Source organism: Cygnus atratus, chromosome 12 (genome assembly GCF_013377495.2).
Source record: "Cygnus atratus isolate AKBS03 ecotype Queensland, Australia chromosome 12, CAtr_DNAZoo_HiC_assembly, whole genome shotgun sequence".
Taxonomy (NCBI): Eukaryota; Metazoa; Chordata; class Aves; order Anseriformes; family Anatidae; genus Cygnus; species Cygnus atratus.
Genome location: NC_066373.1, coordinates 5154118 through 5166834, shown reverse-complemented (window position 1 = coordinate 5166834; position 12717 = coordinate 5154118). Strand labels below are relative to the sequence as shown.

At 41.1% G+C, this 12717-nt stretch overlaps 1 protein-coding gene across 1 annotated transcript in view; it reads right to left on the bottom strand.

The window, feature by feature from the left end:
• Positions 1 to 12717, bottom strand: part of PKD1L2 (polycystin 1 like 2) — a 39271-nt gene that overhangs the window by 13315 nt on the left and 13239 nt on the right. Inside the window, exons 13-28 of the mRNA XM_050713282.1 lie at positions 12365 to 12506; positions 11671 to 11862; positions 11308 to 11453; positions 10224 to 10418; positions 9202 to 9327; positions 7605 to 7800; positions 6429 to 6546; positions 5479 to 5605; positions 4207 to 4341; positions 3365 to 3590; positions 2784 to 2977; positions 2116 to 2346; positions 1816 to 1917; positions 1453 to 1631; positions 800 to 946; positions 99 to 298 (exon numbers count right to left, since the gene is read on the bottom strand). Coding sequence (XP_050569239.1) covers positions 99 to 298; positions 800 to 946; positions 1453 to 1631; positions 1816 to 1917; positions 2116 to 2346; positions 2784 to 2977; positions 3365 to 3590; positions 4207 to 4341; positions 5479 to 5605; positions 6429 to 6546; positions 7605 to 7800; positions 9202 to 9327; positions 10224 to 10418; positions 11308 to 11453; positions 11671 to 11862; positions 12365 to 12506 — 2656 coding nt within the window. The remainder of the gene's footprint in view (positions 1 to 98; positions 299 to 799; positions 947 to 1452; positions 1632 to 1815; positions 1918 to 2115; positions 2347 to 2783; positions 2978 to 3364; positions 3591 to 4206; positions 4342 to 5478; positions 5606 to 6428; positions 6547 to 7604; positions 7801 to 9201; positions 9328 to 10223; positions 10419 to 11307; positions 11454 to 11670; positions 11863 to 12364; positions 12507 to 12717) is intronic.

Here is a 12717-nt window from a genome sequence, read left to right as displayed (position 1 = left end):
GTCTGTATCTTGTGAAAAAGCCTGTTTGTTCAACTGCCCTGCTTCTAGATTTTGCCGTCTCTGTATTTTCCTGCCCAAGCAATGACAATGGTTGTTACCCAGATCCATTTTCTGCTCGGCTGGATCCTTTGGCACCCCCCAGAACATGATGCTGGTCAGCATGGTGCAGAGCAGCAGTGAGAAGCAGCACGACACGCGCTGGGCTCGTGTGAAGGAGCTTCGTGGGGAGCGGCTGAAAACTGAGTACCAGATGTGCCCATCCTGGAAACCCTTGGAGGTCTTCATGAAAAACAGATTGCTGGGAAGAGGAAGGGGAAATCAAGAGTACTTAGAAAGGAGAGGGAAGAATAAAGCTGTAGTTCAGGGTCCTGACCTGTTCACGCCTGTAGGCACTGTCAGAAGAAATACTAACTATGAGAAATTATCAAATACCATGGCTTGATTTACATGGCTACTTTATGGCCTTTCCTCCTGGCCACAGGAGTGGTCATGGTGGTGAAGCTAGTCATGAAGTACCTATATACATTTCTAGGCAAATTACACTTAAGATAAGATGGTTGGGTTTCTGTATGTCTGTCCGGCTATCCTTCTTTAACGCCAGCATTTCCAGAGTGGTGTAACTGCTAGAGTAACAGTCAGACTGTGTTAACCATCCTTCCTTTTCTCCTTGTTCAGAGCCCTTTGAGAGCCTTTTGAAAGACCTCCATGTTTTCATTTTTGTCCAGGGAGTTATCTTTGCATACTTGCTTTTCTAGACGGATTGCTATTAACAGCAAAAAGGCCATAAAGCAGATGTTACCTGAACTGCTTCATGTCCTGTTCTGTAGCTACTGGGAACACTTTATCTAGGACGCATTCTCCGATATCAATGGCTAGCCAGGAGTTACAGAGGAAGTACCATTTCTGGTCCCATGCAAGGTCCTGGACCACTACTCGATTCACATACCTGTAGGGAAAACATGCAGGTCACATTCACGTGTAACTGAGTGCTCTGAAATTCAGGACTCAACAGGACCATGGAGGACAACCTCTGGCCTTTGGCTTTTTAGGCTGTGTGTAAGCTGTAAGGCACAGAGCACGCAGCACAATGCCCCAGAAAAATGTTCTTCTGAGTACTCAGATTGGTAACCTAATCCAGAGCATGTTACAGCTCCCATCTGATCATAGTGTCTCAGTTTTGTTTAATAGCTTCTACAGTGTTTGATGAGAGTCTTGCCCTAGCACAGAATCAGGTTGTAGTAGGGGTATATACTGATGCAGGATATGGGAAGCACTCCTGGTCGTGCAGTTTAGATTATGAATTGATCTGTTCATTCTGAAAAAAAAAAAAAGAGAAACTAACGCTTCCTTTCTAGAACTGTAGAAGGGGTAATTTGTAAGTGCTAGGAAAGGAAAACTGTTGTCATTGTAAAAATATTTTTGAATCTTTATTATTTCCCTGCATACACTTACCAGGATGGATTATCCCCTGAATTATCATGCCACAGTCGAATACTCTGCAATTCCCCAAGAGGGAAAAGGGTACAGAGCAGGAAAACATCCACTCCTCCACGTTCAAAGACTGGCGTATCAGGATCAGTTAGATGGTGTGGCTCACTCTCCCCTTCTAGTCCGTAGAGGGTGAGAGTCACCTGGAGAGTAAGATGGCAAAATGAAGACTTGCACATCTCAGAATCCTGTATATGATTATTCCTCTGAAATACTCCGCCTGCTTTCTAAGGACTTTCTGGCTTAGAAATTGCATTTGGGTGCACCTTTATGTCTCCAGTTCTCTAAATGAGTGCATGAGCTCTCCCTGCACAGTGCCATTGGTACCTTGGAGGTTGTGGCTGCCCCACGGCGGTGTCCTGTGAAAACTGTCACAAGATAACGATACTGAGCAAAGGGGTCATTGTCTTCCAGTACTGTGATTTTCACCTGCAGAGTGACACAATACCAGCGGTGCGTTAGCAGTTTGGTAAGTATGGATGCATTAAAGCTGGGGATAGGAATTGGTCATCTTGTGAGCTATGCAAAGGGAAGGGAGTAGGGTTGGTTGAAGACTTCTGTTAAAATAGACTGGGCAAAGAGGGAATTGGCCTAAATACTTTCAGTCGTTAGTAGCTGAAGACTTACTTTGGCATCATCCTGGATGTCTTTCCTTCGAGCCCAAACAACTACAAGCACATATATCAGAAAGATACATCCTACAGTGGTCACCACCACGGGGTTGTCCACAAATGTACCAAATAGCTGTGCGGTTTTGCTAACATCAATGGCATTGGGTATGACAAAGAAGGAGCTCCCAAAGAAGGTCAGATGGTTGCAGAGGCACTGCGTGCTCCTAGGACTTGTTTTTGGTCCTACCTGAAAACCAGAAAAATTTCTGGATAAAACATTTGGCTTCAAAGTATAAGAAAACTTACCAAGCAAATGAAAAGACAGTGCTGGGATGGGTACGTTAGTGTGGAGAACTGCAATACAGGAATGAATTGTTCCCATTCCAATCAGGAATATTAATTCCAATGTCTAGCCAGAAATAGGCATTCACAATACGACACAGACTTGTCAGAATAGTTTGGTTTCTCCTTATATATAAGCATATCCTAAGAAGTTTAATTGAAATGTCATTTGAAATTTAGCCATCCTGGACTAACCTTCACTTCTCGATTTTATTAAAACATCTCAGAATTATGTTATTTTATGGTGTGAGATCAATGCCATCATTTTACTACAAGATGAGGGCTATAAGGGCTGGCTTTGAAGTAAATAATATAAACATTGCTATGTTTCTCTCTACTTACCTGACATCCATAGCTGTTCCAGTTCCCCTGCTGCTCATCCCAAAATACACAGCGGGATGCGAAGCAAGTGACAGCTATAGTTAGCCTGTCATGGGCTGTGGAATCTAGTCCCATATCTTGTAAAACCGTGAAGTAGTAAGTTCCCTCTCCAAAAATGAGTTCTGCTGGGCTAAGAACCCAGGTGTTTGTCTCACCTTGAACATAAATATTTTAGTTTCAATGTTAATTCGGAATACAGCTGTGTTGCATATAATAAACAAACAGAACAAAATGAAAGAAACAGGTATCAAATAATCCCTAGCAGCTCACTGTTCAAAGCATCCCACTCTTTGCTCCGGTAGCATGACAGCTTGGAACTCCTTTGAGACCTTTCTTTCAAGATAGATGTCTGAACTTATGTTCAGGGCTCATTCTGCAAGTATATAGATGTGCTGACCCTGTAAAGCTGTGGATGAGCCCTCCACGTTGCCCATGTTGGGTGCCCTTAACTTGCCGTGGGTAGTGACCACGCACAGAGCTCTGTCTTTTGGTTCCACAAGCCCAGAATGCCCAAGCTATGGGTCACTAGCAAGTTGTCTTACCTCCAGTAGTTTTCTTACAGAACAGATGATTTTTCAGGTCATAGTTAGTTTCATTAGGGCGATAACCATACCCTAAGTAGAGTATTAGTGGAACGTCTTGTTCACATTCCAGGTAAATCACTGTAGATGTGTTTTCTGAGGTGACGTTGACTTGGAAAGTGCTAAAATTGCCCAGATTCAATAGAATCCTATTTTCCTGAGTTGCAGAATGCCTTGGTAACATTATCTGGTTTTAAACAGAAAGACATAGCTTCAAATACAGAAAAGCATGTTGCTTCTATTTTTATCTATAAGCACAATACAGCCACACACTAGAAAATCTTTTTTAATAATACAAGGAAAGTATGGCCAACAAAAATACTGTCTTCAAAGTGATTGTCTTGATACTGTCAGCTAACCTCTGAAAAATCCCTTTCAAATCCACATAGGTTCGTCACAAGGTCTGTGATCCTTGGAGCATTTTGTAAGTAAGAGCTGAGGTTATAACTGAAATACTGGCTACATGAAGTGCATATATGAACTATTTAAATGTAAGTTTATACATGGGCTAGGAAGCCCAAACAGGAGTAATATGTGTGTACTGCCTTGTTGGATGTTGACATCCATGACGTTGTGTTTTGGGATGACTGTAGTCTGGATTAATTTTTCCTGACCCTTTTTGTTATTTTATTCTTAAAATCAAACAAATCCCTCCCTCATAAATGCAGGCACCCATGATCCCATGATATATTGTAGTGAATACAGTACCACAATTTGTAGTCACCTTACAGAGGATGGTAGCACAAATGACTGTAAACACAAAAAGGGAAAAAAGGGATAGGGATAGAAAATAGTGGGTTTACCTCAATGTTTTCTTTGAGATTGCTGACTGGTATGATCAAGCCATCCAGACCAGTAAGGCTTAAACCTCCCACTGTTCCACTGATGTCAAAGCCGGTGTCGCTGGAGAAAAAGGGATTCACGGCAAAGCTCACCATCTATTAGCAAGACATTAAGAATCAGCTTTGAGCTATTGGTAAGATTTCATTATATTCAAAGTCTAAATTGCTGAAAAGATATGGCTTGAACTCAGACCCAAACAGTACTCTAAGAAGCCTGCATCCAGATTTAAATACCTGCCTTAGCTCTGTGATAGGCCAAACACAAACCTTGAAAGTGATTTGGATTCTGAAAGGTGATGTGTACAACGCTGTTTATGGGTTTCCATTCATTGTAACCATTTTGTCTTTTAGATACCAGATATCAAAATGCAATTGCATAAGCCTCTTTGCAAGTAACTCTATCAAAGCTGCGGCACTCCTCTTGGCATTAGGACAAAAATCTATTTCTCCTGCGACAGCAATGCATAAAAGAGTGTGTCAGAGTCATCATTTCAATGATTCAGGAGCCTCTCCTAATGCTCAGGTAAGACACTTTCAGTATTCCACTGATATAAGGGGGTTCTGGACGTGTTTAAACAGAGCTGGAAAAGACAGAATGAAAAAAGTGTATGTTTTACAGGTATTGTAGGAGTGTTCTTAGAGTGTCAAATCAACCTGAGAGGCCTTTAGAAAATCTATTAGAAAAACAACACAATAGTATGCAATCTCTTGTTCTGAGGGAAAAAAACAAAGTCTCCTAATTCAGATCAGGGATGTGCTATCATCAGGACATGCACAGACCTCGTGTCTCCTGCAGGGTCTGAGTGCCTCAGACTCGTTTGTTTCTGCCTGGGATGAAAGAGGACAGCTGCCTGTTGGTTTTAATGGTGATATTGACTCTGAGCTGTTGTGTCCTCCTCAGAGCGCTGGTTGTAAACAAAGAGAGCAAATAAGTATGTAGTATTGATTCTATCACCTTCTCTAAGCATCCAGGTAGGAATCAGGAGTGTATGTGAGGGGATAATGGGATGGGGAGTTTAAGCTTTCAGTCCTCCTCAGCTTGCTCAACCAACTTCATGCAATTAAGATAAGAGAAGGCTTCTTTGACAAGAAAAATATTTCAAATAATGTTCTTGTTATGACTGGAAGGATGATTTGTGTGCTTGTATGCTCACTGTAAAAGGAGTCTAAAACCACTAGACCAAGAAAGTAAGTTGTAGATCAGATTGAGTCAGATAAAAGCTGTTTACTTGCCCTTATATCCACTGTTTCATCATCAATTCCTGAAACACTGAGAGAGGAAGCTGTTGGAAGAACAAAGCTGGCAGAGCTGGAATTGGAGATATTAATGGCTGTACCATCCAGGCTTTCTGTCTGTAATCTGTCCAGTCCAGTTAGGGTTGAACACAAGCAGAACAGATTGAAAAAAAAAAGGAAGGAAAGGAAAGGAAAAGAAAAGAAAAAGAAGAAAAGAAAAGAATCATGTATGGATTTCAAATCTAGAAAAAAGTTTTCTCGCTTCATTAGTATAACGTACGTGGGAAACTATTTCTAACTCTGCCAGTAACTACTTAGTGCATTTTCCCTGATGTTGTACTCCACGTAACACTACTATATATCAGCCAAAAAAGGGGTGGAATTGGCATATCTGGATGTGGAGGTGTACCCACTTAGGTGTACTTATGCAAAAGATACACCTGGTCTTTGTATGAACATGCTCTTGATTTTTACGCAGAGTTAAATGTGGATGAAAAATGGGCTCTCAAGGAACAATTTGGGGATAATTATAGGCAATGGAGAATGCTTATCAGGCTCCTCATGATTGTATTTGTTCCTGCCAGGCTGGTTACAGTTCTGTATAACATGTCATTATTGGCAACATGGAAAAGAAGAAAAGAACTTAACTGACTGAGATTTCCACAGACTTTCAAAGGTAAGCAGCTACTGCCTGATCCAGGAAGTAGCAGTAAATTGTCCCTTGGTCAAAGAAGGCACAGCGTGAGAATTTCTAAGATGGCTTTACCGAAGTTAATCGGGGTCCAAGCTGTTCTTCCTATTAGTCAGTAATGGCAGCCTCATCACACTGTTGAAGCTGTCATTATGCTACAATATTTTGTTGGGTGGTTTCATTGAAGGATAATGTAATGGATATTTGGGGAAAATTTGGGTAACTATCAGGATTTAGGGGGTGTTGTTACAGTTACCTGTTTATATACATGGTGGCAGAATGAGTGCTAATGACCATGGGTTCATCATCCGGTTCCTTCCCAAACAGAAGGGCACTCTGTAGATTTTCAACTGTATTCAGGAGCTGGTGTGACACTGAACTCTGGAAAAGGATTAGAGAAGGGGACTTGTAACACAGCTGCTCAGAATCAGCAACTTGGACATTATTTGCCCTTACTTCTTTTTATGAGGAAATACCGGTTTTACTGTGTCTTATAAAGCTGGCAAACTTGGTGATGAGCTTCTTAATCTCAGAGAAAATTATTCTTGTCAGCAATTCAACTTCTGTAATTCTCATGAAAACATTGCATACAGCAAACAAATATCTTACAGTAAATGGAATTCTAATATTTAGAATTTCTACAAATTGAAGTTTGAAGGACTCCAAAAATTACATCAATTTCATGCAAGATGTTTGTGCACTTGTGTACATTCATGCTCTTTCACTGCGCATTTTAATGTTTAGTCACTTGAAAAACAAGACCTAATTACCTATTCGTTATGTGTTATTAGTGTGTTATGCTGGGGGAGTTCGAACAGTTCATAACCTTTTCGCTCAGGTTAGATTTATATCATGCCCTACTCTCTTGCAGAGATGAAAGCGAAGTATATTCAGCCCTGAAAGCACACAAAGGCAATTGCGGAAGTTTGCATATAAATAGGAAGGGCTAGGACAAAATAAACACATTGCATAATTCTGAATAGAAAATCAGAGTGGGCTTTCTGAAGAGGTGTAAGCAGCAACCAGAGCCGATTCCAGCTCTGAAGTAGTGGAACCAATCACAAATATCGACTCGCTGTGGCTTCCTTGAATTGTTGGGCAAAAGGAGGGAAAAAAATCAGATCTAGAAAAAAAAATCTTACTGCAGTCAGTCTGCTTGTCCTCCGTTAGAGGTCTTACACTGATCCAGTGTTCTCCAGCGCTCTGTCCTGTTCAGCTTTAAATGCAACAAATCTTAAGAGGCTCCTATCATTCCCATTAGCAGACTGTTCTAACAGGCCCAACTGGGGAGAAGTTTACTTTGATATTCAAGTCCACCCTGTCGTCATAATAAACCCTACCCAATGCCAATTTAAAAATATGAAGCAGCAAAACTCTTAAAAACCTTCTAAAGCAAGTTAAATATTCTGCCAGAGGACCCTACAAGCTGGACCAAACCAAATTACCTGTTCTGCCTCTGGCACTGAAGTGTTTGCAGCTCTGGTTTGTACGGAAGCTTGCAGGACATTGCTCACTGCGTTAAATAGGTAGTTGGCTGCATCCTTTAGCTTCTGATCATCTCTGCTGTCCTCTGTGTTTACAGTGAGCAAGGAAGCACTTACATCTTTTAGTGTGTTGCTAGCTTCCACCTGCAGGGGAAATAAAGGGAGAAGTTTCAATGTTTTGGTACTACAAGTGACAGAAGAGACATGTGTCATTGAGGCTTTTACTGAGTATTGCAGTGTAAGTAATCCCATGGGACTGTTTGTGGCTATACCTCTTTTACTGTAATAATTTCTGCTGGGGTAATACCTGAAACACCAATACTGATGATGTACTAGATGGCATACTAACACGTAACACAGCTAACGTGAAAAATGCAGCATGCTTCCACAGATTCAATCCGTAGAAAAGATGGATAACATCTGAAGAAAATACGTCTGTCAAACACAGTGACAAGGAAGAGTTTAGATGCACAATAACGTAGTAAATCAGGTTGTACTTTTATGTGGTGACTCCAAAGATCCAACTCTATTGTCAAGTGCACGTACATTTCAATCTTAGTTTCCATAAAACCTATTGGATTACCAGCAAGTGACACCTTTGGCCTTGTGCTGTGCTAAATGCCAAAGAATGAGTCTTCCAGTATTTATTTTGTGCCAAAACACAGCCCCTGACTGACGATTGGTTGTGAAAGCACTGGCCAGCACTTAGCCCAGGGTGAGGGAGCCAAACAGTCATTGCAAGCTTGGACATGTCCATTCCCACAGTCTGCAAGTGCTTAGCAGCCTCGTGTGGAGTGAGTGCTGAAACAGAGCTCTGCTCTTGTCTCACCAAAGTTAACCACATACTGCTGACGTGCTCCCAAGCCATTGTCTGGCTGCAACTGTCCAGTACGTCAGAAATCGGGACAGCTCTTCTTATTGCTGGTGTATTTGTGAAACGTCCCCAGTGATGATTTGTTCTGTCCTCCCATGTGCTCACTCCTTACACATAAATAGCATCATCTACTAACGGTGTCATATTGCCAGATAAGATTCAATAAATACTTCTGCAAGGGCAGTCTGAACATTTGTGCCTGATTCCTTTAGGTACTGCCTTGTTCCTTCCTCACTGGCAGCTTGTTTATGTGCATTTTGTGACAGTGCATGGATCAGAGACCAATGGATCTGGGCAATTCTAGGAAAACCTTCCTGGGTTCTTTTTCTTCAGGATTCTAAGAGTGCTTTACAAGATAAAATATACATCCTAGCCTGTCTTTTGCTAAAAGTTAAGGTTTTCATCTTAAAGATGTATCACAGAATGTAACTGCCAGCCACTTATCCCCTGGATTGTAGTGACTGCTGAGACGACTCCTGTGGGTCCACATTTGTTTACTCAAAACAGCAAAATGTATTCCCTTCTGGTCAAGGCATACATGCTGGTACAGTCAAAAAAAAAAAGAGCAAACAACAGGTACCTGTAAGGCACTGAAACTCTTCCGAGGTTAGTGGGGTGCAATAGTGTCTATACTGTTGGTGTAAGGAGACAGAAGGTGAGTTGCTTCTTACCTGCGCAGAGGCAGACAGCTCCTCACTCCTGTGAGTGATTTCTTTCAACACTTCTGACATCTGAAGAGCAGTCTGCACTGATGTTACGTTAACAGCAGAGAGAGTTGTCAGCATCAGCCCTCGCAGCTTGGGATGGAAAGGGATAATTAGGCAAAGGAATAAGATGCTAATGAAGACTAAGCAAGTAGTGCTTTATATTGACAGCCAGGCTTGCTGTAAACTCTGTGGTAGAATAAGGCTCCACAACAAGGATCATTTGAACTGATATTAGGTCTCCTGACAAGATGCTACTTGCCTTACTGAGTGTGTAATTACATGAGTTTTGTTACCTCCCAACACAGAGAATTTATACACTTAACATCCATTAATAGCAAGGGGAGTTACTTCTTAGACTTTGTATTAATGTCTGTGAATTATTATGTAAATGCCACTTCCAGAGAAAGCAGAGCCATGTATAATTGACGTTAGTCAAATAATGAATCACAATTGAAGGATTATATGGCATTTCTCTAGATCTTTACATCTGAGGCATGCAAAGCACTGTACAAATATCAGCTTAAAATTGAAACAAGCTTGTAGCCGAAAGAAACAAACTAAAATTACCTGCCATCTAGTACTTTTAGGGAAATTTTGATAGGATATTTCTCCTGCAGGAGGGGCAATTTTATTAACATTTAAATTTTGTGCAAAATCAGGCTACCTCTAAGCTTAAAAAGATCATCCAAATAAGTTTAAATTATTGCATTAACAATTGAGAATGAATTATTTTACTGATGGATGATATATATATATATATATATATATATTATTATTATTATTATTATTATTATTATTATTTTGCTTGGGCAAGTAGTAAAAAATAGCTGAAATCTGTGCCAAACACAGAGGTGGATACCAGAAACTTGAAATCTCCATTGATTGAGGAGGTAATATATGAGCTTCTTATTACTTAAGAGCTGCCAAAGAATACAAAGAGTCAGTTATATCGCATTGTACTGCAAGAAAACAAGTGTTTGGCTGACCTCTTTTCGTGTGTCTGTCTGTAAAGATATGTTATAGTTTTCCTCTTGGGTCTCGTGATTAAGGACTGAGGTTACTGACTTAAACAGCTGGAAGAGACTCAAGCTGTTGTTCCCATCTTTTAGGATGCTGTTTGCCTTCTCAGATACAATGGCCTGTAGGGTCAGGTTTCCATCGATCATATCTGTGTGTCCAACCTGATAAAGAAATCAGAAATGCTCTTAACTTTGCTAACACTGTTATAGTTATCTTTGAACAGTTCCCACAGTCATCTCATTGGCAGCCTAGCTAGAGCGGACAGAAAACTCTGCTACCATTTTTTCATGTTTTATTTTCAATTACATTCTCCAGGCAGTTCTGCCATTCTCTTTGGTCTCCTGACTAAGTACTGGAGTCATTGACTTGTACAGCTGGAACAGACTCATGCTGCTGTTACCACCCTTTAGAATGACGTTTGCTTTCTAAGATCCTATGGGCCATCTTTAGAAATGCCCAAATATAAGAAAAGAACCCAATTCCATCTCAATCTATGAAAAACTACTGTCTTTTTAAGATGTCTGATTCCACCCAATTGGCTGAGAAATTTGTGAAGAAGAAGAAACAGACTCTAATTCAACCCAAAGCCTTACCCTGTGTATTGCACAAAAAAAAAACAGTGACAAGAAGCTCTGCTGAGTGTGAGGCATGGAGAAATACATGGAGTTTTAGTGGCCTGATAAGGATCTCTACTGGTACAAAAGCAGGAGTTTTCAGGGCCCTACAGAGAGTAACTCCAGACTCACTAAATACAACCTATGCTACCCAATGTCCAAATAGGTCATCTTTTAAAATTCTGTCTTAGAAAAAAAACAGAAGTATCTTCTGACTATCTTGAGTCCACAGAGATTAGTCTCTGTTAGATACAGAAATGATTATTGCACAGTCACAGGTATGTAATAAGTACAAAATGGGAAGAAGTTCCAAAAGTGGATTAAATATCACACATTATATTTATAATAATTATTACATAATAATTATTATTATGTAATATTACACAGATTAAATATCAACTTGAGAGAACTTGAATAAAGCGTTTGTATTGCGTACCTTCACTGAAGCATTAGTTTGAACTGTATCACCAAAGTTGTTGCTAATGGTAATTGTCACGTGTAAAATGAAATTATTTTCCTCTTCTCCAAGTGGAAGATAAACTGGGAAGAGCTCAGGATCTGGGCCACAGTGCAAGAGAGAATCTGAAATAGGAAAGATGGGATTACCTACCAGATTTCACACAGACACCTCCTGTTCTCTGAGAACAGAGGGCTGTAGGCTTGCTCTGTGCAGGCCTGATTGACTCATGTTTAGACTCTGAGGAGCAGAAGCAGACTGTGGCTTTGCTCTTGGTAGTGTCAGTAACAGTGCTTGCCAGAAACATGGGGAAGCAGCCAAACCATCCATCTCGGGACTTACTTGAGTTCAGGTAGAAGCAGTATGTGAGCTGCCTGGATTGGCATGAATCCACTGAGCATGGAGTGCTGCAGGAGACTGTGAAAGTGGTGAGCACGGATCCCTCCCTGGGAGACACAGCGCAGCTGGGGACCTGGGGCGGAGGCACTGTGCTCACGAGGTAGGTGTCCTCCCCGTAGCCACGCTGAGTCACTGCTGGGAGTGGAGGGAGCAGAATGTCAGCGATAATCATGCCATGGCAGCAGTGAGCTGCAGACATTGCTCTTACCTATTCTAGCAATGATGTGGTTTGTTCAGGCATCAGAAGCATCGCTGTGTACCTAATCAGAAGGGAAATCCCACTACTGAATAAGCCGTAAGAGGAAAAGAAGTATTAAAAACATGGTAGTGTTTGCATTGTAAAGCAAAGCTGGAATATTTAATCAAGTATTTAATATAACATCATTGCCAGATGAGCCTTAACAAAGTTATTAACAGCTTGGAGTAAGATAACTGAATTTGTCCTGTTGTGCAACAGCCCAGAACAAAGATAGTTCTTAATTATTTTAAAGAATACATATGTAAAGTAACAGCTCTCAACTTGTGGAATAATTTAACTTCTTGCTTGTCAGCGAGGCTCTGTGCATGTAACGTCAGTATGATGTCAGGATGGCAGAGGCTATCTCAAAGGAGTCTAAAAAACCCTGCTTGCCCCTACCTGTTACTTTAATCTGAAAAGCTTCTCCGTGTGTCTGCAAGAAGGAGCTGTTCATTATCAACATGGATGCGTTGCTTTGAAGCAAATTCAAAGAGTTCTGCCGGAAACCAGTCAGGCTACAGGCTGGAGGGAGGGGCGCAGACTGAAAATCAGACAGAAAAGAAAACTTGACAGTAGACGCTCTTTGCTGTGATTTCTGTTGCAATTTATCAGGAGCAGGGTGGCAATTTGGTGCCGTCCATTATAACCACTCTCAAACGTAGCCCCCCCGTACCTCAATCCTCAATCTGTTTCCAAAGCCCCCCATGTGCCCCCGCTGAGACCACATGGCTTTCCCTCACAATAGATGTTTA